The 27,948-nt window shown below is 38.9% G+C and overlaps 1 protein-coding gene across 4 annotated transcripts in view; it reads left to right on the top strand.

Moving 5' to 3' along the window:
- DIP2C (disco interacting protein 2 homolog C) overlaps positions 1-27,948 on the top strand; it is a 310,204-nt gene that overhangs the window by 186,342 nt on the left and 95,914 nt on the right. For all 4 annotated transcript variants that reach the window (XM_017819402.1, XM_017819401.1, XM_017819400.1 and 1 more), the window contains 5 exons: positions 10,671-10,796; positions 11,642-11,851; positions 17,970-18,101; positions 19,441-19,560; positions 20,481-20,678. In XM_017819402.1, the coding sequence (XP_017674891.1) occupies positions 10,671-10,796; positions 11,642-11,851; positions 17,970-18,101; positions 19,441-19,560; positions 20,481-20,678 (786 nt within the window). The remainder of the gene's footprint in view (positions 1-10,670; positions 10,797-11,641; positions 11,852-17,969; positions 18,102-19,440; positions 19,561-20,480; positions 20,679-27,948) is intronic.

Genomic DNA, 27,948 nt, shown 5'->3' with positions numbered 1-27,948 from the left:
AGGATCATTGAGTCCAACTCCTGGTCCTGCACAGGACACCCCAAGAATCACACCATGTGCCTGAGAGTGTTGTCCAAACACTTCTTGAACTCAAGCAGGCTTCTTTCATACTGTCCTGGAGGAAAGGCCAGCAGATGACAGCATGTGTGCTACATGTGCTGTGCGGCCAGATTTTAAAAGGCCCAGCAGAGGGTGAACACAGAGCTGAGAGCTGAGAGCTGGAGTGTTTTGAGAAATGCCGTTTGTGGAATTAGCATCTCTCAACTGGTAGTATGGAAAAAGGGTACTGCCTGTAAAGTGGTTGTGGTACCCCCAGTCTCAGCAAGGACTACCTCCCTTCTCCCACTTTTGCTGAATTTTGTCCCATACATTTATGTTGTCAAGATGAGAAAGAAAAAATTGGTCTGGTTCAGCATCCCTGGAGAGCTGCCAGCTCCTGCCCCAGAGATCCCACCACTGCAAGGAACAGCCCATTTTCCAAGTACACTCAGCAATTCTTTTAAAAGACATCTTAATATAGGAGGTTTTTGGAGGTACTGCCAAAACAAATGCATCCCTACTACAACTCCTGCAGCAAAAATTCCTCAGCCACCTTTCCCACACTGTTGTTCAACAGGGAAAAGTCTAAACAGCTTATACTGAGCATGAAATTGTGAAAATTCAGAACAAATCATCCCAGGCCAGGTTTGAGGGTCATTTGAAATAGGGGAGCTAACAATAAAAGAACATTCCTTGTAGACCCAAATCCTAGAGAAGTTGGCACCAGACCCGAGGTAGCTGGGTAACTGATCTGCTCTGCTCTAGGAGCCTTACCACATATTTGTTCTCATTTACCATGAGGTAAGTGTGTTTATGGACCCTAACAAAGGTTGCTGACACTTTGCATCTTTACAGCTTACCTCATGGTGATTTTAAAATATTTGATTAGCTTACATTTTATGCTTTTGAAAGGATATTCAAGATCTCACTCTACAATCCTGCCAGAGCTGACAAAGAAGAATTACACTGTAAGACTATGAGAGTTGTACGTGGCAAAGGATGGAGTGGGAAGATTTGAGGAATCATTTTTATTGAACCCTCATCACATAGCATTTCTCCAAAGAATAAGGGGAAAGGAAAATATGATTAATGTTCTATGTATCAAGACAGAATTGCATAGAAGTATTTACGTGGCTTGTCATAAAACAAATAGTTTTTTAACCCTTGAGGTGAGTGAAAGTTACTTTTAAGAGTTAATTTGAAATCATAAACCTGGCTGTAAACAGACTTATTCAGAAATTAATTAATCTCCTATTCTATTTAGCTTACTTACAAAGTTAATTTCAAGCTACAAATCGATTGGTGCAAAAAAGAGGTTGAAGAAAAACTGTGGCAAATATGTAACTTACATAGCCACATTCTTGCTTTTGACCCAGCAGAAAAATTTATAAGGATAAGTGTAGAACTCTTGAGGAACATTATTTGAGGATCTCCAGAGAGAAACAAATAGGAAGTTGGTTTACTTGCATAGTTAGGGGGCCTGAGATGAGATCACCATGTGAAGCTGACTTTCAGATTGCATTACAAATGAGATAATAAATAAATGGAGGGATGGAAATTATTAGTGGGAGACTTGCATGTTTTTTCATTTCACTTATGAGTAGAATTTATATAGTTTTAAATCTCAGTTTTGAGAAAGACATTTTAAAGTATGCTTTATTATAATACCTGAAGAATCCAAAGTAAGGCAAAAACTGTGCCTTTCAGCAAAACTAGCAGTGGAGTCATAAAAAGTTCAGTCTGCTATTTTGGTGTCCTCTGTTTCCAGCATGTAACCTCTGTGTTTCACAGCCTACCCGCACATCTTTCCCAACTGTGTGTTCAGGTTTTCCCTTCCTTCTACACAAAATTATGGATTATCACCACTTCGAGCCAAACTGGGACATGACAGCCATGCTTCTTTAGAGTTAGGCTTTCTAACCACATGAGAATATACCAAGCATCTAGCTTCTGCATGTGTGCACCAGGTGGGGACAGAAGATGCTCAGGAGGTACTAAGCATGGGCACAGCCCTTTGTGGAGTTCACAGAGAACAGTTTCCTGTGGACTTGCAGCATTCTTGAAGAGCCAAGCCTTTTTCAGTGGCATATTTATGGGAGTAGAGATCTTTCCTAAACCACTGACTTTTCGCTGTCAAAAATTGTACAGATCAACAAAATTTGGCCCCAAATTCATGAAATGACAGCAGAACTTTCCCCTGCATATTCATGTATCCCCAGTTCCCAGTAAAACCAGAGGCCCTGTATGTATAGTTTAAACATCCCAAAGGCTGAAACTTGCACACTTAAGTTGTTTTCTGGAAGGTAAGCAACAGTTTATTTCTTCTAGTAACCTCCACAGCCCTCCTATAAATGGCAGTCATCTCAGAGCAGCTGTTCTTGCATTCAGTCAAGTATTCACTGTGTTTGCTGTGAATGCCATATTTCAGAATTAATACCACACCTGCTTGCAGCTGGAGAGAAATTAGGTGTCACACTGTTGGGGCTATGTACTTTCCTGTCTTAATACCCAGAGAGATTGTGAAAGTATTGTGAGACTTATTCATTGCAGCATCACCCACAGCAAAGATCTGTTATTATATGGATTCACTCACATTCACATTCCCAGGGGTGACATGATTTCCCAAGGACTGATCTGTGTTGGATGAACACAGTAATTTTTATGAAATCACTTGCCCTGTATTTGCCTGAAAACAACTCAGTGCTGTTAGCCCAGGACAATCAAAAGACAAAGCCCAACTGTAATCTGTTCTGATGATACAACATTTACTGTGTCTCACCCTATTTAGCATGTCCTGATTGCATTTCCAATAGATGTAGCTACCAAATTATCTCTACTCAGAGTACTTACAGGCCACATATTAGGAAATGAATTCTCAGTATATCCTTGGTTTCCATGGTAGCTCTAACAAAGGTCTGATTAAACTCATAAGAGACTTTCATGCTTTCATCTACTGGTTTCCTGTAAGACAGCAATTGCCAACCTTCTCTCCGTGTAATTATTTAGCATAAAATTGCTATACTTAGAATTGTCTTATCAAGAATTTTCAGCCAAAATTCACCTTTCATAATGCTGTTTTCCTATAGTATCAGCTGTCTCCCTGTAATAACTAGAGGTTGTTGTGATTATTCTGCTGCACTGTGTGTTGATGCAGATAGCTGCCCTTCCTTCCATTGCCTCCTCTGCCTATTCTTCGAGCCGTTTTCCTTGATGCCATCCCAGATGCCAGCTTTCCTATGACAGAGACTTATTCGTGGTTTTACTTTTGTTAGATGTCTGACTTCAGGGCTGATCCTCTACTGCAGTATAAATAAGACATAACTATGTATTGTATGTACATAGATGACCTCTTGTTAAAAATTCTTTGGCATTCTCAATTCATTAGAGCAGAGCATCAACCTTCTTGATCTTAATCCTGCCATTCTGCAAGTCAGTTGTGTTTGTGGACTATCCTGTAACAAGCAAGAAGGCCAAACCTTCTCAGAGTCCTACTCCCAGTTGTATCATCATGTTACTAGGAATTGGCTACTAAAGCAAAGGAATAAAAATTGTTTCCAAGGGCTAACTCAAAAAAATCAACCAACCAACCAATCAACCAACCAACCAAATCAAAAAAAAAAAAAAAGAAGAAAAAAAGACAAAAAGAGATCAGGGGAGAAGAATTACATGAGGCAAAAGAAGTAGAGGAAATGGATGAATTCAGATTACAACTGAGGTATGTCTCAGGTATGTCTCTGAGCAGTTTTATTCTTCCAGGGTAAGTCCCCTGAAAGGAGGGATGGAAGTAGTACCACTACTTTAGAACAGTAAAACCAGGCTGCATGGTAGGGACTCTGTTATGTAATTCTGCATCTGTACAGCGAAAATTAGGCAACAGCTTGTTTTTCCATATTTGTGTTTTTTAAACAGCTGGTGATTGTGTATCAAGGCTTTATAATTGCTAGGAAAATGAAAACGTGAGCAAAACCAACAGAAGGAATACATTATACCAGAAACAGAGGTAGAAACATTCTACTATCTTGATTCTAGCAATGCAAGATTCCTGTCTACAGCCAGTTTAATTTCTTGTCTTAAAAAGAAACAGGGCTACATGATAAATGAGATGTAGAACTACTTGACAGCAACTGCAAGACCTGGTTTAAGTACAAAAAAAAGATACTGTTTTTCTTTTGTGTGCTGAGGCATTTTATGCAAGGCGTGCGAAAACCAGCTTTATAATGTGGAATTTTTTAATGTAGCTGTTGCTTGCCACGGGATGAGCACTCTGTTTCTTGACCCATGCAGAACTCATACCCAGATCCCTGATCCACGAGGAGATATTGCTTTGCTTACAGTAAGTTGAGTGTTTGACATGCCTATGGAGCAAATACAGCTAATACTGAATAAGGGAACCTGCTGAGGCGTGTTAAACTTATATAGGAAAAAAAATGTAACAACTCCTCCACCTCCAGGAAGAATGCAACTCTTAATTTGTTGAATAGGTTTTTGGTTTTGTTTTTAAAGAAATGCCGAACAAAAAAGGAGCAAACTCATTCTTCTAAAAGCTGCAAAAGTCTGTAGGAGGACTAGGAATTTGCAACATGTTTCAAATGTCTCAGTTACAGTTCAAAACTTTCAAGGACACCATATCTGGCCCAATTAAGGAATCCCTGTTTGTGGGGTGTAAGGGGAAGGGCGAGTCAGGATTATGCTCCATGCCAAGTGAGGATGCACTCTTCAGAAGAGTGCTCTTCTAGCAGCTGTAGAGAAACACAAGACAGTGTAGCACGGCTCCGTATGTGGAGCAGGAAATGGCTGACCTTGTTCATCACATAACAATTGCTTTTTTGCTTCAGGAAAGGAAGACTGATTTGCTTGTGGAGGCAGCTGAGCCTGGAAGGATCATACGTACTGTCTTGCCCAAGGGAAATGACTAGGAGAGGGCAGCTTGTCATAGAGGGAAGTCACCACTTGTTCTAAGTATGCATTTGTTTGTGCAAGGAGGAGAGAAAGTATGCTCTCCAGAAAAGGCTTCTTTAACAGTTCCAAAGAGACTTCTATTATCCCAGTAAAAAACCATCCAACTCAATTTCTGACTAAATAAAAATTTTTCATGTTCTCCCACAAAAAAGATTAGATTTCAGGTCATCAACAGTGTATGGCATAAATTGTTAAAGAACACTGTGAACAAGGAGTCAGAAGTTTGAGCAGTCTGAAATCAACAGTGTTTGTTTCTGTATTTTGAGGCATTTTTATTTAACCTTTGACCTTTGCACACCTATCAGTAGTTATATCCCTATTATCTTCTGTCACCCAGTTATCCCCTTTGAAAATGGGTTGTCTGTTCCATGCCATCGTGCATTTAAGTTGAGCGCTGTCTGAGCACAGGCTCACCACTCTGGCTGGGCTGTGTGCTGGCCACTGATGCTCCAGTCTCCTGCTGGTTTGTTGTGTTGAGGGATCCCACTGGAGCAGCATGTCAGTGCAGGCAGGATGTCACTTTGTTCCACAGGAACAGAGGGGTGGATTTGTTCCCTTTTCTATGGGCATTGAATAGGAAGCTGAGAAAGACCACAGAGAACACGGTGTCCGTATCAAGCTGGTGCTGCACAAGGAGCACAACATTGTGCCAAGTTACGAGATAAACCAGATGAAAAGAATGACTGCACTAAGCAGAGCACCTCCCAGGAAAGATGGGCAGTTCATCCTGCTTGGTGGAATGTTGAATTTATCTCGATTAGCAATAGATGAGAGTTTCTGATTATGGAATGCAGTGGCTGATGCCATAGGTCATCAGTCTAGGAGTCTGAACTTACAGGCTCTCATTCTCTATATCAGTTTTAATTTCTCTGCCCTTTGTTTTGAGGCCTCATCTCTTGTTTAATAGATGATTAGCTCTTTGAAGGGAAACTTTCTCTCTACCACCTGCTTGTTTTTACAGTTCCACTTCCTTTCTATTTGACTTCCTGACTTTGCTCCCAGAAGTATGCTTGCCCTCTCTATCCTGTCACAGAATGTAAAGGGAGGGAATAAACAAGTAAAAATGCTTGAATGCAACAGGGAAAAGACTGGGGACAGAGCTGTTTTGTCTGCAGTTTGCTAAATATTACCAGGCAGCCCAGAAGATGTATGTGTCAGGTTGAATGCTGAACACCAAGCTGATTGGTGTTAAGCAGTGAGCACAAGTTAAGCAATGAGCCTTCCCAAGTGTTTTGCTTTACTTTTTCCCATTTATTGATTCCTTGAGTACAAACACACAAATTGGATTCAACATATGGTTGACAACCTAAAACAGTGGAGGACAGCACAAATAAGGCACTGTATGTTGGTTCCTACTATTGTAGATAGATTCTACTCTGCTTTAGATTTTCTTTTGAGACGTTCTTTTGGAAAAACCAGGTGGGAAAAGTATAAAGATTTTATTATCTCTGGGGGTGCTTTGAAGGGTCAGGATCTGGAGTAATTTTATCAGTTGTAACAGTGTACTCACTATGTCACAGACTTGTATATGAAAGAACATTTTTCCTAAAAGCATGATTTTTTTCACTTAGGACTTTCTCTAAAGGCTTAAGTGCAATTACATGAAGGTATATATGTGTTTGAAACGCTATCATAAGTTTACAGTAGGTGAGAAATTGTAGCAAGCAACACTATGAGAAAAGACAGAAATGGGATTTTAGGGTTTTTTTAATGCAAAAAATAATATGTGGCATTTCTGGACAAAGTTTTCATACGTGAACGATTTTTTCAGAAAAAATTAACAAGAAGTCTGTGTTTTAAAGCAGTGCTCAATGACAGTATGATGAATTCAGTTAGCCTGAGCATGCCAGGGTAGATTGAGAAGGCAATTCAGACACTTTTGTCAGACGTGCAAGACAGGGGCATCACCCTACCAGAGACTGTTTGAAATTCTAATGTGATGTTCCTGTTGATGCTGTGTGCAATTTGTGGAGAATACAAACTGCTTTGTGCTGATGGGAATCGGGGGGATAGCAATTTCCTGTCCTGAGGGAACCTGGATAAATCTTTGCACCTTTGTTATACTTTGTTCTGGTGTGTATCACAAATGTAGTTTCCTTCCTTTAATGAACAAGGAGCCTCCAGTTACTATTGTATGAACTCCTGTTACAAATCTCTATGTATTTTTTCAGTAGCTGCTAGGGGCACGTTGTGGGCAAGCAGTGAGTTACCTATAATATGATGGACACCATAGCCCATCTTTCACTGTGATAAAGGTAAAGACTTTAACACCTGTTAAATTGATGAGAAGCAAATCACCAGGGACACAGTTTGGTGAGGAATGTACATTTCAGTTTGGATTTCAATCCATGCTTCGTGAAAGTACAATAAAAGATTATTAGCTGTATTTTGGTTAACATTCCTTGTACTACATCAGCAAAGTTGGCTTATAAATCAGAAAAGCAAAGCTAAAACCTGGAGAAAAGCAAATCAGGTGTATGCAAAGTGCATATCTTAAGCTGATACTTGGTGGGAACAAACCGACTTACATTTTCTATCTTGCTGTGGTTACAGGATAGATGTTGTAACCTGTGAGTTGTTCTCAAGTGTAATTCTGAAGTATCAGTTTGGCTTTCCTTCACCTTTCTGATTTCTCAGTACTTGGGGTCTCGGTCTGTAAGTATGAATGGCTTAAATGTTCATTAGCTTAAAAAGTACTACTCTGTACAAGACTGTCAAAACAGGTTGAAGATCTTCAGAACCCATCAATAGGCTTTCATTCAAAAAGAAGTCCATACAAACTATATAGGCTTTTACTTATTCTTTACATAATCCTTTGCTTTTCTTTATATGCCTAGAGACACTTTGTTTAGCCAGGGGTTTTGTTCCTGGGAGAGAATGTTGTGAAAAGATTTTTTTTATCCAAGCTTGACTGATTCTGCTGGCTTTTCTTCTCTCCCCCTAAAAACTTGTAACCTCTTGCGGATTATCCCTGGACCATCTCTGGACTATCTGTCCTCAGCGTTTTCTAGACATGTGTCCTGTTGTTTTTGGTAACCACCATAGTCTGAGCAATGCCTTTTGAATAGTTGACCTTGCAGACTGGTCTGGGAGCAGGTGTGCATGCTCCTTCTCCTCAGTCAGCTTCCCTCTTGTTTATTTGGCATTTCTTATCTTTTCCATTGTTTTTGTTTCCTGTGAGGTTTTGGTTTTGGGGATTTTTAGCAATCTATAGTCTGATTTGTTCCACACTAACCCATTACAAATAAACACATCAAGCATGTGCTTTACTAAGAAAACAATTCCATTCCTGGACTCCTGTGGACTCATTTGAAAATTAAAATCCTGCAGAGTGTTTTTAATTAAGCGGATGAGTCTACGTTCTTGCATCAAAACAGCATCAGAAAAGAAATCAAAGAATTCGCAAGTTATGATTCAGTGTCCAGCTGTCACTAAGCATGTTAATGATTTTCTGTCAGCTGTCCTCCTTTAAAAGTTTTTGGAAGAATTTGTTCTCCCTCCTAACACTTACAGTAAAAAACCAATCCTATATACAATAATATACAAATACTTTCTCCTGTGTTGATCAGCAAAATTTATTTTCTTCCAAAAATTGCTGAAGAGCATTGAGTTTTGGTGTTTTGGGGTTTTGTTTGTTTGTTTGTTTGTTTGGGTTTTTTGTTTTGTTTTGTGTTTTGTTTTGGTTTTTGGTTTTGGTTTTTGTTTTGTTTTTTTTTCTTTGTTTGATTTTGTTTTTTTTAAAAGGGAAAGCTCATTTTTTACTGCTTGGTATCTAATTGCTATCCTTTCAAGGAAAACTAAGAATTTCCTCCTTTGATAGGTAAGATACACAGACTATTAGTGAGCATGTTCAGTCCTGTAAACGTTATTGATATTAGTGTGGAGTGAGCAGGTAGGAATTTATCTTGGGGACATGCTGTTAGGGAAAGACTTACATTGTTTATTTTCATATTTTATTTTCTTCTCACATAAACTTTTCATCATTTTTTATTTATAAGAAAGACCTTAAACTTTATATTTTAAAATAATGACTTGGCAGAACAGAAATTGTTCTGCGATCTTAACAATTGCAGCGTTCCTCAGTTTTTGTCCATCAGCTGCATGGCTCTTTTATCTTTTAAAAAATGGGTTTTCCAGCTTTGCTGTTTGCTTGCTTTGCTTTGCTTTGCTGATGTGCTCATCCTCTTCATGATTTAAAACAAAAGGAAAAAAGAACGAGAACAAGTCATAGAAGCCGCTGATAATGCTCTTTTTCTTATACTTACCCTTCCCTGTCGTACTTGCACTGAGAGGAGCTTAAACCTTGGCAGAAGATAGGGAATGCCTTTAATGAAAATGAGACACTGGAGCTTATCAGCAGCTTATCATCTAATGCTTCTAGTCATCCTTCCAGGTTGTTGTTCACAAGTTACTTACACTGACCTGATCTAACCAACACTTCTTTAAATAAAGATATATATACTCTTCTTTTTCCTGCTGCTTCTCTTGGGGCGCATTGCCTGTTCAGAGCTGCCACCACATCAATACAGGAGTAGGAAAATGACTGATTGCTGCCAACCCAGCCTGTGAGGGTGGTCTTCAAACAAATTCAGCAGCAGCAGAAGTGGAATCAGTCTGGGTTAGACCTGGTTCACTGTGTTCCTACTTCACAAATGGGAGTAGCTAAATTATGCACCCAACTTGCCATATTTTCTACAGCTGACCAGTGGCAACTGGTTGAAAGGCAGGATGTCAGGTGGTCAATATGTGGCAACCACAAGGGACTTCTGTTGGCTGCCATGTCTTTTGCATGCAGTCTCCTCATGTGCGCAAGACAGACAATACAAGGTAGTAAACTAAAGGCAGACCTATTTCAATGTGTAGTTATGATAGTAATTAAAAAATTTTGCATAAAACAAAGTCATTATCAAAAAGTCACTCACCTCTTTTAGACGTGATAAGTGGCCTTTTTCAAGCTTTGGGAGGCAGGCAGCTATATATACACTTGAAAGGTAAAGAAGCTATTCCCTGGTTATGTCCCCAAGGAGAAGAGATCTGTTGGATACTGTGGGGGGGCTGGTGTGAGCTGTGTGTAACACCTGCCTGCAAAGCACCAGGTCTGTGCTCAGGATGCTTTTTCTTCTCATTCCACCTACGTAATAGTTATTTTTCTGTGAATAATGCCAAGTGACAGAGGCAGGAGAAGGATTTGGGAATGGGCGACCTGTTACCATTTTTGTTGTGACACTTCACATACCTCTTACCCTTCAAGCAAATGTTCTTGTTCACTTCATCTGTGTGACTTTTGTGTAAATTGTAAACCTCATTAATTTTAAAAATGGGCAATGTTGATACACCACACTTCCACTGAAGTAACAGCTCTTGGTTAAACAGAGGTTTGCTCTGGCGAAACGATGTTCCTGCTCTGCAAATACTGCAACACCATTCTGGGGATATCACACAGCTCAGAGGGCTTGTTTGTTGGTGCAGCATTTTTCACTATAGCTGCTTTTCCTACAGTGAGGAGAACTCAGGCAGTTCCTCCGAGATCCCGCACCTTCCCAGCCTTTCTTCACTCGGTGTGCGTTGTCAGCCCGGCTGGCACACTCTCGAACCTGTGTGCAGGTGCACTGGGGGCACAGAGGAACGGCTCGTTCCTGTCTAACGCTGGCTTGAAATCTCTTTTCTTCCAGATGTCCACACAGAAGCAGTTCAGGCAGCCCTTGCTAAACATAAAGAAAGGAAAATGGCAGTCCCCATGCCCTCAAAACGACGTTCATTGGTGGTGCAAACATCGATGGATGCCTACACACCTCCAGGTGAGTATCTCTCTGTATTTTTATGGGAATTTTAAAAATGGTTTTTTGTGTTGCTATGAACTACTAATCTGTCTGCATAGATAGTAATGGAAATGTCATTTGACGCACACTGAGCATAATTCTGAGGTATTTTTGAAGAGGAGAAGGTGAACTGAATGGTAGAAAAGTCAGCAGGGGCAGTTCACATGACTGTTTTGCCCATGGTGGTACCTTAGCTTGCACTGGTCCTTTTGGTCTTACAAGGACCTAACTATGACCATCTTGTCATACTTTATGATAGTCAAAATTCCTATCAAGTTTCTGATTGCCTAATACTATAATGTGACAACTTCACAATTAGTTGTGCCATTCCTTTTCAAGTTTATCTTCTCTTTTATCTACTAGACTGAAAATACCCCATATCTCATGCATTCCCATACTCACTGAATCCAGCTGGAACTCCCGTTTCAGTGAGGAGTGGACCTTGTACAATTGCAAAAGTATTTCACAGACTTTTTAGAGTGAGCTTGGGAAAGTATTTTGTATATTCTGTATTGTTAATGCATAGCTGGAGATCTTCAGAAGGTTCTATGCTTAACATTATAAAGGAAGACTTTTATTATCCTTATTTTTTTGTACAATAATATACAGATCATGACCTTAGAATAGGGAAATTCTCTCAGTGTGTAGTTAGCAACTGACTTAGTTTCAGGGCTTTCAGTATTATGGATTTTCTGATTAAGTTTGCCCACCTTCCTGAGATTTTCTTAATGGCACTTTCTTTAGATTTGGAATAGGAACATGCCTTATTTCTATTAAGAAAACCCCAAAGCACTGCAAGTTAACAGGCTGTTTTTAATTGCTAGATACTTCTTCTGGTTCAGAAGATGAAGGCTCCGTACAGGGCGACTCCCAGGGAACTCCCACCTCAAGTCAGGGGAGTATAAACATGGAACACTGGATCAGTCAAGCGATCCACGGCTCTACCACATCAACCACTTCCTCCTCCTCGACACAAAGTGGAGGCAGTGGTGCTGCACACAGACTAGCTGATGTTATGGCTCAAACACATATAGGTTAGTATACAGACATGTTGAGTATGTCCATGGCATGAATTTTGACTCTCACATTCAGATGATGTTGCTAAATGAAGTCTTAAAAAAGTCTTTTCTGTACTGCTTTTTTGCTTTTTTCTATTTACATATGTTATATAGAGAGATAGTCTTATGGTCCTATTTGAGGAGGGCAAAAAAAATAGCAGTTTAGATTTGGGGGTAAACTTATGTTGTGGCAAACAGGGTCTAGCTATTGTCTCCCAAACATCTTAAAATGTACAGTTGGATGACTTCCATTACTTAGCACTATAAAGGTCTCTGTTGGATTCATCAGTAAGGAAAATCAGTGCATGCATCATTAGGGATTGCTTGCATATGAGCTTCTCCCACTGCTGGACCACTTTCATTACATAGCTTGAGTGATTTTTGATAATTCTGATAACAGGAGTCCACTTAAACATATTTTTGCTGCCCTTAATTGAATCTAGAATACTTGAACTGGGATATCTAGCTATTATACTCTGTGGGAGAGACCATTATATACCTTCAGAGAAGGGAGCTGTTATTATTAGTAGCTTGTTAATATCCTTTGAAAGATCCTAGGAAGTCAAAGCTTTCTTTCCTTTAGGGTGAAACTGCACAGACATTATTTCTGAATATTTTGCCATTGACATTAGTTTTCATTAATATGAGGCAGCTATTTGATTAGATATATCGAAAGCAAGGCTTGTTTTCTTCACTCCTCAGTTGTTCATCATGCAGAGTGTCTGCTTTGGTATGTTCTTGATGGAGTGTCTCACTGCAAATCTGTTGGAGTCTATGTTGGAACAGATAATACAGTCTCACTACTGTTCTACTACACATATGAATTCACTTTTGTGTGACTGTTCCTCAACTGATCATTCCTTTTCAAGTATATGTAATGAGATACATGAAGTCACCTCAAATGTTCCTGATTTTATGTGCTGGAAGAGTAGTTTGTATCCATTTGTTTTTAGCTTGATATAGCTTGATATAGCTTGATATAACACCTGTATTTTCAGTAATCCTCTCACCATGGTCTGGAACTGCTGAATTGCAGTCAGGGAAGAACTTGTATTGGATTTGTAAATTCATGCTAAATGAATAGCTTAGAACCTTGTTTTAGAAAGGCATACACTTTGGAACACATTAATCATTGCATTTGATTATTTTCTGTGACTTCATCTTGAAATGCTAGAGGAAATTATAGCATAGAGAATTAAATTTACCCAAGCTCTGAAAGGTTGTATTACTCACACACCAAGTCTTAATGTGTCTTTAAATATAGCTTCTTCATAATGTGACATTTCAGTAATTTTAAATCTGACACAGTAAGTCTTCTTTTATAATCACTGAGTTTGTGGTAAATAATACAGCATTTATAGAGCTATATTAAGATGACAATATTCTGCAGAAGGGAATATATACTACTTATATTCATTTTATTTGTTGACTAAAAAGATCTTGCCTTTGAAGGAAGCAGTTGAGCTTAACAGTTGAGCTTACCTCAGTATATGCATATTTTCATTTGTTCTGACAATAAGATGCCTTAAACTGCATCTCTAGCTGGATAGCAGTTGTGATATAGTATTGGAAAGGTCAGTTGGATACAAAATTTGAATGGTATCTGCTAACAGATTGAGACTGATCTTATGGTTTCTGTCACTCGTTGCTAAGATTGATGAAAATGTAAGAGAAGCTACCTAGCTGATAAGTATAAGATGAATTTCTTCATGGGTGAGCTGCATTCTGTGAGAATTTGAAATTAAAGTGCTCTTTTGTTTCTTTCCAATTCGAGGAGGTGGATTTTGCATTTAAATGTATTCTAGGAGGTAATAGACTTGAAGTATTCCCACAGATAGCCTTGCTCTTTCAGAGGCAGTGGGCCAGTGATGATAGATGAATAATCCTCTTTGGTAGGAGAGAATATAAGAGAGAAGAGTAATCCTGTTCCTTGAAGCTCCTTGACTACTGGAAACGGTTTGTTCTTGATCACAAAGAACATATGTTACCATGGCTTGATGTTTCTTTGGTGCAGGGAGTTGTTCTCCAGAGACAGACCAGCCTGCAAGACAGAAATCAGCTGTAAATATGTAAGGACATACTGCCATACTCTGAAGATGACAATTCTGATAAATACAAATTGAGGGTGCAACAAGAAAGACCTTTAATGATAACCAAAAAACCCCCTCCATTCTGATATTCACTAGGATGTGACCTCCAGAATGTATCACAAAATCAAAGGGAGATTTTTTCCAGTTTAAGTACACTAATACAGTCCTGAGAAGGGATTTGATAAAAGGCTTTGGCTATAATATAATCAGAGTTCAGCTTTGTGGATCATTTTGATAATTTGCATAAGCTATTATATGCTTTTAATGTTATACTGTTTATTCAATTTGACTGCTGCTGCTGCTCTGTTGTGGCCAAAATTCTGATCTGGGGTCGATATCATTTTAATATTTATTTTCAGCTTTAAGATGCTCAGGTGTCTGCATTAAGCTACAGGGAGAATCTTTAGTTTGGCATATGTATCACCATTGTGTTCAGTAATTCTTGAATTTAGAGATTAAACCAGTGAAATCTGTAAAACATACCTAGTGTTCTGACCCTTCTTTGGGTCAGTACTGTATATATATCTAAGATCTTTTAAGTTTTTATTTGTTGGTATTACCTGGTTTGGATTTCTATGTATATAAAAATCAGAGAAAGTCTATCTCAAAGCTCACGAAGTTCATGTGGTGAAAATTACACAGTGCTTGCCTATGACTGTAAATCTATATAAAGTTAATCATCTCACTACAAAATTTTGATCCTGCAGGTGCATTTAATGTTTCTTTTATATACTTCAAATATGTTTCTGTTTGAAAATCGAAGGCCTCTATCCTCATTAAAGGCTACATAGACTTCTAACATATAATACAGGAGACTAGTTTACAATACTGTCTGTCACCTGGACATCACTACAAGAGAAACCCAGCTAATGGAAAAAGCCATATCTCTGGCTCTGGATTTTCCTGCCCTAACAACTAGGAGACCCAGCTTATTTGGGAGGAAAAGCTGCATTTTCTTCAAGTTAGTATTGCAGGGATGCTTCTCGAGTTCCTGGAGACTTTTCGAATACGTGGTACCTGTGTGAACTTCCAAACTTCCACTGGAAGTATTCCTCCACTTCTTTGTTTCTCCTCAGATGTAAGGCTTTATCAATGCACATGCTCTGTCCCTACATGAATGTGCTCTGGTTTGCTTTGGGTCTTCCTGATTTTCATGAAATGGGGTAAATGATGTCACTCCAGTGGCAGAAATGAAGAGAGCCTTAACTGGAAACAGCTGTTTTCTCTGTGATCTTCTAATGCAGGAATATTGGAAGAGATGGGAAGAGGAGGTGATGCAAATATGTGTGTTTGATGGAGGAAATGCTTTGAAGTCATGCAGCTGTCACAGTTTCTACTTTTTAGTGAACAGATGTGTCAGGATCATAATTCTTAACTAAACCTCAAACAATGCTTCAAGTTACCTGACATAAGACCAAGCAACTCTATACAGATTGTGTCCATGGTTGAAGCCTGGATTGACTCCTCTATACAAAAAAAGGCTACATTTCACATAACATAGCAATTATCTTTTTCTTTAGATGTCATTCAGACCAAATTCTTGTCTGTATGATTTTCATTTCTCCAAGCCTGACTCTGAGACATGAACCGACTGAGGATTTGTAAATCTAATGGATGAAACTTAGAGCTGTAGATATTGCAATGATAAGACATCTGTTAAACAGATACTATAAAGGAACATAGCAAGACAAACCTTAATCTTCTTCTTCTGCAGGATAAAAGTTCTTAATGGAAATGTAAACAGCAGATGGGCAGCCAAGGTACTAGAACTCCACTCTTTGGCTGGCCAGTGGTGGCAACCTTGGGAAAAGAGTTTCTTTTAGCTGATTTCAAGTACCAGTGATGCTTGTTCAAAAGGAAACACTTCTACAAAAGAGCAGAACTCTTCTTATGTTCTTTCACACCATGTGTGAGGAGGAAGAATTTGGTTTCAAGAGCATCTGTACTCTGCGATGCTTGGATCATGTGTCTTCTGATAATTTAATCTCAGTGCTGAAACCTGGAGATACTTGAACTCCAATTCACTTGGCCTTGTAAAGTCTGAAAGATGGAAATACTTCACGGGAAAGATGTAAACAATTATAGCTAACTTTAAAAATACTTTCTCATGTTACTAATAGCTGACTAAGGACAATTATTTTCTTAGTCATGATCTCCTGTGTGCATAGCAAAGCTGCATTATAAGTAAGGATAAAAAGATAAACATCAGCTTTTTTTAATTGACTTAGTTATTTAGTAATTTAATCATGATATATAAAAATCTCTTGCCACTGAGTAAGACAGAGCAAAAATTGTGCTGTCTAAAATAGTTGATAATGACATCTAAAAGACATTATTCAAAATGTCTTTTAAAAGACGACATTATTCAAACAATTATCAACATAAGCTTCATTATTCAAACTATTATACTTCAGTTGGTCACTTATAGCACAATATAAGGAGTTTGTTTCGGTAAAGTTATAACAGGAGTGTGATAAAAAGCAAAAGCTTCAGCTGGACATTTGTAGAGTGCAAGATGTTTTTGAGTTGCATAGTAAAAGCCATCTTGTGTTTTCCTCAAACAGATAGTATGATTGGGTGATAAGACTGAGTCCTGATAATGTTCATGAATATAAATATTAAGCAACGTCTACAGACATTAATATAATATCCTAATTTTTCATGATGATTGTCTGTCAAATGCTACCTCGAAATGAGGTCTATGCAAGATGAGCATCTATTATAGCATCTTTTTACTGTATGTGTAGCAAAAACCTTAGTTTTCTGTATTGATGGTGCATAAATTTGGGATTGAATGCACAGGAATTACAGTGGTCCAAAGTTCGTGATTCATGAAAATGCTTTATAATTACATTTGACATTAAATTTACTGTAGAAGTTGGTGTTGTAATACTTATGGTACCATAATGCTTAAAGGACAGGTTTAATAAAAAGCAAGTCTTGAAAATAGTATTGGAACAAGATGATGTTTTTCCAGAATTTTTGCATTTTTAAAGACTCTTACCCTATTGTAAGATGGATCACATTTCTATTTACTTCAGCAGCAGCAGAATAAAGACCTGCCTTCTTTTGTAACTCAGAGGCTGCTTGGGATCATTTGTGTCAATTGAAAGAGAAGTTGTTATTTGCTCATGGTGTTTATCTCCATCTAATCCAATGCTGATAAAAACCTGGAAAAAATTTATGAGAAAACTCATAAAAATAGTACAAATTCATAGATAATACAGACTCAGACTTGAAAACATGGGAAAACAAACTGTGGTAGCATGCTGAGTTATCAGGCTAGGAAAGAGAAAGATTAGCTCTGTGGAATTGTTTAGCAGTGCTGGCATGAGTCAGACCAGATCACATTTGCCTTCTGGAAGGCAAGGCTTTGTTATGCGGAAGAATTGAAATATCTTTGTCTAAAAATAGTAGACAAGCAAGTGTCCAGGCAGAATGCAAAGTTCATGTTTCTTTACATTTTATTTCTTTCTTCTGGATTCCAACCCTGCTATGATTGATTTTTTTTTCCTTTCTTAACTCGAAATACAGAGGTTGTAAAAGTGATATGCACTGACACTTGCAAGTGATTGACAACACGCTGTGTTCTTTTTATTTAGAAAAACCAACACAGTGATCCTTCAGAACTGTATTTGTCTGAGTCTTTTCTATTTGCAGATGTCCACAAGCTTTAATTCAGTGTAAAATCAGATGTCACTGGAGAGCCTACAAACTAATTGTATAATTTTTTTAGCCTATCACTTCTGTGATTGCAGATATATAGCCCTTTTTTAATCAGTGGAAACTTTATTTATTAAAATCATGCTATACATTATATATAGTTTTGAATTTATTTGTGTATGTATGTATATGGCTTTGTACAATCATTTTATGCATTAAGTTTAATGCCTGTTCAGATGTTGGAAAAAAGAAATCAAATTATATCCTCTCCTCTGCCCTGTGTTTTTCTGCCCTTTAACACTAGAGGTACATGGTTAAACCTTTTAACTTACTTTTCACAGAAAATCATTCTGCCCCTCCAGATGTTACCACTTACACCTCAGAACACTCAATACAAGTAGAAAGACCACAAGGATCAACGGCACGGGTGGCACCAAAGTATGGAAACGCTGAACTTATGGAGACTGGGGATGGTATGTCACAAAGAAAAACTGGATTTTTTTAGTATTGTAACCTTTTCAATGGTTTCTGTATACGTCTGCTCTTGGTTTTTGTTTGGGTTTTGTTTGTTTTTTATCTGGGCACTTTTCACTTATAAACACATAAAAAGTTGCAGCACCTTTACAGTCCTAAAATAAACTAATATCAATGAAGACAACATAGAGAAATATTTCTTAATCAGCATAGCTGACTCCTTGTAGAAATTGTTTGGCAAAAGAAAACAGTGAATAAATTTGCTTTTATCATGCTGTCTGGTTACAGCTAGTCTGTTTTTTAAACGACAAAGAATGTGACATGCTAGGATTGCTACATCTTATAAAGTGACGTGTTTGAAGTTTTATTCTCTGAGGTGTTTTTTTTTTTTTGAAAAACAGTTATTTGTAAACCCTTTCTTATTTACTGCTCCTCTTTTCTAAAACTTACTAACCAACATTTCAGCACAGCATGGAATTGTTGACCAAGTGTATCGTCTGTAAACTTAGTAGCTTCAGCTCTAAACACCACTTAGCAAGAGTTTTGTAGCCAACCTTATGGAAGTGTAGGAAGTTGAAATTCCTGCAATGCAGTGACAGAAATCTATTAGTTCAGGAATAGATGACATAAACATTGCACTTGGCTCAAGAAAAGGAAGGGGGAGGTGATTGATGGGACTATATTATAAAAATGCCCCTTGCCCCATGCTCCTGTTCAGAACTATGTTTTTCCAAGTGCTGTGTGGGCAAGCACTCTCCCTTTGGAGATTGCTGGCTGGTGATTGACAGTAGGGATGTTCAGAGAATACAGGGTCATGCTGAAGTAATTAAAAGATGTGAACCATGTTTAAGATGGGTACCGGATAGATGTCCACTACAGTGTAAAGAACAACCCAGAATAAGTGACAGGGCAGAGCTATGACCCACACTCCTCACTGAACTACAGTCAAGTCAGACAATGTGAGTATGACCAATGATCATGGGGAAGGCCAATACCTGTCTTCTCACTGACCATTGCTGAGAGAGTCCTCTCAGGGTACTGATGTTTGCTATAGAGACTTTTTTTCACTGTGCTTCTCTCCCTCAGTCTGTGTGCTGTTTCCCCTCTAATTTTGCAACCTCGCTCTGACATTGTTGTACTGTTTTTATTTAAATTAGGCTTCACTGTTCCTTTTTGCTTGTATGTTTTAATGTTAAATAAATACTTGAGTCACAGTGTGGCATGAAACTCTAAGTTGTGGTGACCTTGCAATCCTAGACCACTTTCTTACCCCACTTAACATCTGGTGGCGTTCAGCATAGCAGTCAACTGATGTCTCCATTGATCCCTGTCCTGCAGGAGTACCAGTGAGCAGCAGAGTGTCAGCAAAGATTCAGCAGCTGGTCAATACACTAAAACGGCCCAAACGACCACCATTACGAGAGTTCTTTGTAGATGACTTTGAGGAATTGTTAGAAGGTAAAATGACTGTTTTTCAAAAGGTTTGGGGATCTCTTATTAAAACTGTAAAATGTTTGTCTCCTGCACTGACTTTCTAGAAAGCCAATTAAGCCCTCCCTGTACTGGCAAGTACAAAAGCACTGTTATTCAGTGGAATCTGTTTGTAGTGAGCTTGGACTTAGTGCTGTAGAGTCGAAAGTCTCTCTAATTTGCTCACGTCCTGGTTCTGCTTGCAAAGAAACGACAGAAGAGAGTGGAGGGAAGCTTTGCTTTGAGAACATTCAGCTGTGGGTTGCAGCCATTGCCTTTGAACACCAGTATGAGAAAAACTGTTAGTGAGGGAGCAATGTTAAATGTTTTAAACATCCTCTGTGTTACAGTGAAGCATCAAAAACCAAATTAAATGTAAGATTAGAAACAAGGATTAAGTCAATAAATGGATTTTTTTTAAAGAGGCCAGTGCTTTGAGAATTAAGATTTGCCGGGGTGTGGAAATTTAAATAGTCTCCATAGAGTTTATAAGAAAGCATGTAACAGAACATGACTTAAATCAATCTGTTACTTGTTAAAGTACGCTTTTCCAGTAGTTTTGCAGTTCATCTCATTACTGCATTTTTCCCAGGAAAAACTATTCTCCATCTCTCTTTAGGAATAAAGAAAGATTGATTATTTTGAAGATAAATATATGAATGCTGCCTCAGCAGTTTTTTTCCCTGCTTGTAGAGCTATTGTAAGGACAAGCACGTGCATTCCTGTTTAGTTGCTTGGCTTGTGTAAAAGTTAATTATTCTGTTATATTTCTCTGTTGCTTCTCAATACCTTCTAATATGTCACTGTTTTCAGAATATTTTGCGAAGGTAACTTATTCTCTTGATTACACAGGTGTACACAAGGTATAGAATTTACATGGTAACTATGTATCTTTTCATAATCATAAGTTCAACAGCCAGATCCAAACCAGCCAAAGCCAGAAGGAGCTCAGATGTTGGCTATGCGTGGGGAACAATTAGGTGTGGTTACAAATTGGCCTCCTTCTCTGGAAGCAGCTTTGCAGCGATGGGGGACCATCTCACCAAAAGCTCCTTGCCTAACCACTATGGATACTAATGGAAAACCACTGTATATTCTCACATATGGTGAGTGCTCTTCAAACTACCTGCCTTTTGTATGTTCTGTGTAGTGTCTGTGTACAGTAATTGCATAAATATACAGTGAAAAAAGACCTGTAATGATGCATCTGTTCAGTTTCTGAGTAGGGTAAGAGAGTTCTGAAGCTGTTGGTGTCTGAGTATGGGTAGCTGAGATGTTATAGCATGATTTATTTCACAGCAAGGAAAAGAACCAAGTAGATACACCCATGGAATAACAGATTATAAATTAAAACCACCTTTTAAACAGAAATTCATCCTGGGGAAGATTTTCCTGAAGATTAATGTCTAAATCCATTGCCCTTGGATATCGCCCAGGCTTTGTTCTGCAAAAGCAGAACCTGGTGTAGAAAATTCATCAGCTTCCTGAAGAAGTTAAAATAGGATTTTTTTCCATGTTCTACTGACACTGTAGTAAGCGTGATTTGAATTATTCCTCCTGATGCGTAGTAGTACAGCTAGCAAATGTACCCCCTTGATATAAATTTGCCAGGATATATTTCAGTGTGATCTCTGGTATGTTGTAGTTCAGTGTTTACTGCCTGACAATCTATTGCAACCAAGAAAGGCCAAATAAAAATAAACATAAGGATGTCCCCGACAAGTAAGTCCCATATTGCTTCTAATTTTGCGATATTCAGGGGGCATTTGGGAGACGTTCAAAGGAATTATTATGAATAACTGTCAGAACTTTGAAGGCAAGTTGGAACATTCCCATAATCTATTGATATGGATATAAAAAAATATTTTGCTTTTTTTATTTCTACCTTCTCAGGGACCTTGAGTTCTGAGCAGAGAATGTTGTTACATGCTGTGATATAGAGGTCTGTCTGTTTTGTTCAGTGCTGAACATTGCTTTCGATTCAGGAGTCAGACTCAGTGAAGGTCCCTGGCCAAAAAGATGTCTGCTGCAAGTTTGGCACTGAAAATAAAGGCTTTTAAAGCATAACAGAACCTTTGCAACTGAAGGTCATGCATGAAACATTTTCCCTTCAGGTGCCTTAGAGTTAAGAAGTTACTTAATTTAGGGGGCAAACATATGATTCACCATTGATGAATGTTTTTCTTCCTTAAGGACATTTTCTTGGAACTAGGGAAGAATTTTAAAGTTTGCGATTACATGTTTGCAGAAGAGAAATTCATGTCATCTACTGAATGCCCTAAATAAATTGGACAGGAAAGGAAATTAAGATGTTACTGAGAATCAGACCATTTTTCTGAATTTGGGATTCTGTCCAGAGAGTCTGAGCATATGTCCTGCTTTGCCTGAGGCTGTAGGCTGAGCAAATCAACCTGAGGAACTCATCTGCTTGGCTCACAGAGCCACCTCTAGCCATCTCTGTCTTTAGATAGCTCTTTCCTCATCTAAATTGTCTAAATCCTGAGACAAACAGCACTAAAATTTATATTTTCACGCCTTTCATTTGGCAGCACTCTGAGATATGGTTTTACTGTTGCCTTTCAGTAGTTTTGTGAGGTCAGAAAAAAATTAGTTCTTTTTTTTTCCTTCTTTTTATAGATAAAAGAAATTACAAACCAAAACATTTCATAGATTTACTGAATTCTCTTCTAGCTGCACTTCAAGCTGACGTCCTTTTTCACTGGCAATGTCCATTCACTATGCCATAGCAGTTTTCTTAAATGACAGGTGCTTTTGAAATGTCCTTAACATTACAGCCACCTGCCATTTTATTGGTGGCTTTATGTATGATTTTGCTGTTGCTAGTCCTCCTTCTATGTTTGCAATATTTTCTAGTGATCGCAGGCATGGCATTTTTTAAAGTTGAGCATTAAGAGATATTAAGCCTTGAACTCAGCAAAGCCACTCCTACTCATGAATTTTTATCCCTCTACATAGTTCCACTGGCCCCAGTAGTAATAAACTTTTGACAGATGAGCTTAATCACAATCCTACCACATGGTTTTAATGTGACACTGAATTTCCTCACGTGCATGCTATGATCAGGTGACTAAAACTTTAAAATATCAACATTGAGGACATTTAGTAGCCTCTGATTTTGTACGTCACAGTTATATTTAGGTTTTTTGCCAATCTAAAGAAACACCATTACCAGGAATTTTCATATGTTTGACAAGTATTCAAGAGTTTTAAGAATAATTCTAATTTCCCAGAGTTTTGGTCTTTGACATGTTGTCAACATGGTCACTATGCACCTTCTCTTGAATATTTCACCTCTGTTTACTGTTTCTGCTTGTCTTTATGGAAATCCTCTTCCTTTATCCTCCAACTTTCCAGTTAAGAGAAGGCTTTTGATCCCTACTTTTTCATACTCAACATCTTCTCCAGTTTCTTGTCTGCATGGATGAATTGCAGCTTTGTCTGCTTATTCCAGACTTCTTTCCATCTTTTCACGATGGATTCCAGGAGTGTCTCTGTAGCTGTCAGCTAGGTCATGGCCCATCTGAGTAGGAGTTCTAATTCCCTTAACACCAACATTTTAATCTCTTCTTTAGTGGATTGTTGCAGACGGTATTGCCTTCCCGCCCATCTCTTGGGCTGTAACAACAGTATCATACACAATGCTGACATTATTTATTTTACAGTAATTCTGTGTCCAAACCTCACAGGTTATTTTAGGAGCAAGTCTTTTCAAATGCAGGCCTTTTGCCACATTTACATGGTGAAATCTCATCCCATCTGCCACTTTCCTCTTAGTTCTTAACATCAGACTCTCTCTGGCCCTGAAAAATATTGCATCTATCCAAGATGCCTTCCTGTTTGCCCTTGGTGGCCTGGCATTCTGAAAAGGAGCTCTCTGAGAGTCCACAAAATTCTCCCTCTCCAAAGCCTTCCTCACAGCTCCTTTGCTGTCCTATCCAGAGACATCTGTGAGTGGTCAGACCAATGGCCAAGCTGTGATATGCCATGGCAGACAGTGATAGATTGGTGTTGTAAGACCACCTGGTGTGATTTTCTGGAATGAATTTCTCTACCTAGTGGTAGCTGATGTGGATATATGTTAGTGTGACTTTAAATGGTGAGTGCTTTAGGTTGTGAAGTGCTGCTGGGCCATAAGGGAAACTAGTTTAAAGAACTTACTCTTTCAGCTGTTGCTTAAAATCAGCTCTGCCTTCCCATTTCTCTGCAAGAATTCATCTAATTTGTAATGCCTTGTATCTCCTATGTCTTTTTTAGAATGTGTTTTGAGCTCCTTGTCTTCATAGTGTGTCAGGACTGGTTTTGTCCATGTGTCTGAGGTTAGTGGAGATAGAAAAAATGTATAACTGCACTTGTAGACTTGATCTGTATTTTCAAGAAAGTGTTTGATGCGTTTTGCCTCAGTTCTTTAAGTTCTTCTCAGTGCCCCAGTTGTAATCTTTATTTAATGTACTCAAAACTCTTAAATTCTTTCTAGTGAATGAAACACTATGAATATTACTTATTTCTCAAATATTTTGTTCCTCTGGGAACTTGTTTAAGTGGAGAACATCTTAGTTAAGTTCTTCTCAATCCCTTTATAAATCAAATCACTGAATATGCATAAATTGAAATGTCTGAGATATGGGAAGGAAATATGTCTTTATCAGGTTTTATGTGAATCTGAACTCTGACTAGAAACCTAATACATGCTTTGAAGAGAAGGAAGACAATTTCTGACTCAGACAAAGTTAATCAGAGTAGTCAGGCATCTGGTTTTGGTATTAATAATGAAGTGCTTAGTGATTTCTTAGAGGACAAATGTGAATAAAGGACAATTAGATCCTATATAGTTCTTATGCTATCACAGTCACTTTTCTTACTTAAAATGATTATTCTAAAAAGAATCAGAAAGGTTGGGGAAAAAGTAAAAAGCTGAAAGTAATTTAGGAGTGAGCAAGTTTGGAGCTTTCTTATTGTAACCATTATTAAAAACAACAAAATGAATACCAGTTAACTTTGATTTGAAGAATCTTATTTCCTTTATCTAACGCTTTCTGTAATCAGATTTTTTAAAAAAACATTTCCTGTAGCTCCAGCGTAGTGTTTCTTTCCCACATCAGAGGCCCACTGGAGACAGCAAGGCTAGCAAAAAAGAGAAGACTCTCTGGACAGAGGATCATTTTTCCTTTTTCCATTTGGATTCTGTGGAGAAAGAAATGCTTGGAAAATGGCTTTTTTTTTTTCTCAAATGAATTGCCAATTTAAAAAACAACCTTAATGCAACTGTAAACATGTTGAGGCCAAAGTAATTCTGCCTCAGCAGGGGTGATGTCGCTTATACTGGAGATATCCTGGCACGCCTGAAAGTTAACAACAGGTCAAAAATAGGCAGCCCCAAGCAATGCTGCACCTGCACCCCCCCCCATCCTTTCTGCGAGAATCTCCTAGGCCAGGAATTTCACAATTAACAGAAGGAGAGGGACGGATTTGAGACTCTTGTGATCAAGTAGCTACATAACCAGACTGTCCTTATCTCTGAAATGACTCAGTGCTCAGACATATGGATAGTCATGGTTTAAATCTCTAGATAGATATCAATCTTATGACTGTTTAATACTTTAAACCTTTATTTCTTTAGTAAAAAGGTAGAAAATTACTGCATAATATGATTCAGACTGCAGCATCCAGCACTGTTATAGCAAGGTTACCTCTATTCTGAGTGTGTCTGGAGTCTTTTATTCTCTGCAACAGAACATTGTTGTTCTTTTTATTTGGATTATTTTATCACAAAATACAACAACTTCATTTGCTCCTCAGGATGAATCTAAAGAGTTTATGGAAAAAGGGTGAACAGAGCGGTAGAGCTGGGACTATTCCGTTGCAAAGCAGAAAAAGAGCCCTACCTGCATATCGTTAGAAAATTTGCCATTCACACCAGATTTAATAAATACTGTTGTTTCTATTTAATGTAAGGAATGTTGTACTGTGATATTGAGAAAATGAATATTTGACAAAATTATTTGCAGTTAAACTTTGGCAGTCTCGCAGTTGCTGAGCACGGAGATTGGTAAGCAACCACTGGTTTGGTTTTGTTGAGTTAGTGCTGTGTGGTTCTGAAAACCGTCCTGAAGATGATAAGGAAATTCGCTGTGGTTTGTTTTCTCTCTGAGTTTTCTCCTTTGTACAGCTTTTCTCTTAAAACCTTCTTTACATTCAACACAGTCATTTAGTCCTTTTAAAGATTTGCAAAGGAAGAGGAAGGGGATTTACTTCAGTGTCATGTGGAAATCATCTAATTTTTGTTAACAGATCCCTTTTTGTGTGGTTTTTAACACCTTGTGGTTTCCTTTACCCTCATGTGTTGCTTAACCAGATGGGACTGGGTATTAACTAACTATGCTTGCTAAATTTTAGTTGGTTAAAGATACTGCCCTCTGAATAGACAGTTAAAAAAAGAACAAGAGTGAATACAAGCAAAATGCAAGATATATCATCGCTGGTGTAGAGTTACTACTGCTCAACTAAAGGGAAATTCCAGTGGCAAGAGAAAATGGACTTGCCCCACATGGGTGTTAACAGTGTTTGTCACAGCTGCCAGAAAGCGAGATGCTGGTTTCCATCCCTAGGGAGCATATCTGCATATGTGAGGTCTGACAGATATGGCTCAGATTCAGAGGCATAGTGGTACTTGCTGTTACTCACTGGGCAGTGGAAACACTCCACTTAGTTTGCCTGTGAAGAACCTTAAAGCCCTCCCTGCATAAGCATGCTGCTAGGAAAGAGAGTCTGGCAGCAGCACTGGGCAAGTGACAGACGTGGCTAAGGGGAGGTGCAATCATCTTTAGAAGATTTATTTTAGTAAATGCTTAAGCAATAATAATTTAGGCAATGATAGATGCAGAGAAAAGCTTAATTTCTTACCATCTTGTGGAGTTATACGAGATCTTAGAAAGCAGCACCACAATTAGCAGCTCCATGGGAGGTAGGAACAACGTTATAAATTGTAGTAGCAACAAGGTGTGTGTTAAATGCCTGTTGTTGGGGTTTGTTCCATGTACACCTACCAGTCTGCTTTGTTTGGGAAATAGTTTTGTGACCTAAAAACTGAGGGGTAATTCAGGGTCTTAAATGTGTAGTGCCCTGTGTTACCCATGATGTGTGTGTGACTGGCGGTCCTTGCACAGAGTCTGCAGAGCCTGGGCCCCTCCTGGAGGGTGCCCTTGTGCCTTAAATACCACTGAATACCTCTGTAGATGACATACCAGTTCTTCATTTTTAAATGCAAGAGAATTAATGTTGGGCTACTGACATCAGAGCCTGGAAGGCACAAATCCTGTCCCAGCGCAGCGGGTAGGAGTGTTGTTTGAAAGGACCCCACTGCAGTGAGGATGTGGGCAGGAACACGAAGAGGAGGAGGGCTCCTAGGGTCTGGTGTTTATGGCAGGGAAGCAACAGTGCTGCTCAAGTCTCCTGCTCAAGCAGCACATGCTGTGTCAGCTGCAGAAAGGGCCCAGGATAGCTCCCTGCTGCAGAGGCACGGCTGGAAGAGAGGAGCTTCAGCACTGGCTGGAACACGGGCAGGTCCGCTCGCTACCAAAGCTATTGCTTAAATTTCCCTCATCTGCCCCCCTGCCTTCAGGCCAACTCATTAGAAGATTAATGTGTGTTTATCCGAGGAGAGCTGGTGCTTCACTGAACTCCGTCTGAGGACAATGGGATGTATCCCCAGTGGCTGCAAACAGCCAGCTTTCTGCTGCAGCCCATGTAATGAAGACGGTTTATCCTGCACGAGGATCGGCCCGGCGGTGCTAAGCCCTGTCTCAGAGCCTTGGATGAAGCACAGCTGGCCTCCTTGCCAGGCCTCCCACTCCCGCAGCACAGATGTGGCACTGCATGGAGGTCACAGCAAGGTCACAGCGTCAGGATTTGTGGGAGAAGTTTTAGCAATCGGCTTTTTCCCAGCAATGTCCAATCTCTCAAGTTTGCAAAGAAAGAATTACTCTGAAGTGCAACCTAGGCAGAACCAAGGAAGGAAACACTTCAAAGGTTTCCGTCTTTATAACATCCTCTATTCCTGAGGGCTTTTATCCTGCAGGCATTTAGCCCTTTGTGTTTCTCAGTGATGTTGGAGGAGGCAAACAGCCAAAGTGGCAGAATAAAACCATGGTTCAGTCCACCCCTGGTCAGAAACTTGTGTCCCATCCAGCAGCCACTGATCTGGCCCTGATCATCCATACATTCCTGGCTCCAGATTCTGGATTACTGCTCCTTTTGTGGCCCTTTTTTAATTTACTCTTTTGGAACACAGTCATATACCCTGCAGGAAAACTTACAGGCTTCCTGTTGAACACGATTCAGTTCAAGATCTGCCTGGAC

Source organism: Lepidothrix coronata, unplaced genomic scaffold (assembly GCF_001604755.1).
Source record: "Lepidothrix coronata isolate B3197 unplaced genomic scaffold, Lepidothrix_coronata-1.0 Scaffold74, whole genome shotgun sequence".
Lineage (NCBI taxonomy): Eukaryota > Metazoa > Chordata > Aves > Passeriformes > Pipridae > Lepidothrix > Lepidothrix coronata.
The sequence above is the reverse complement of the archived record's forward strand: the minus strand, read 5'-3'. Positions and strand labels throughout refer to the sequence as shown.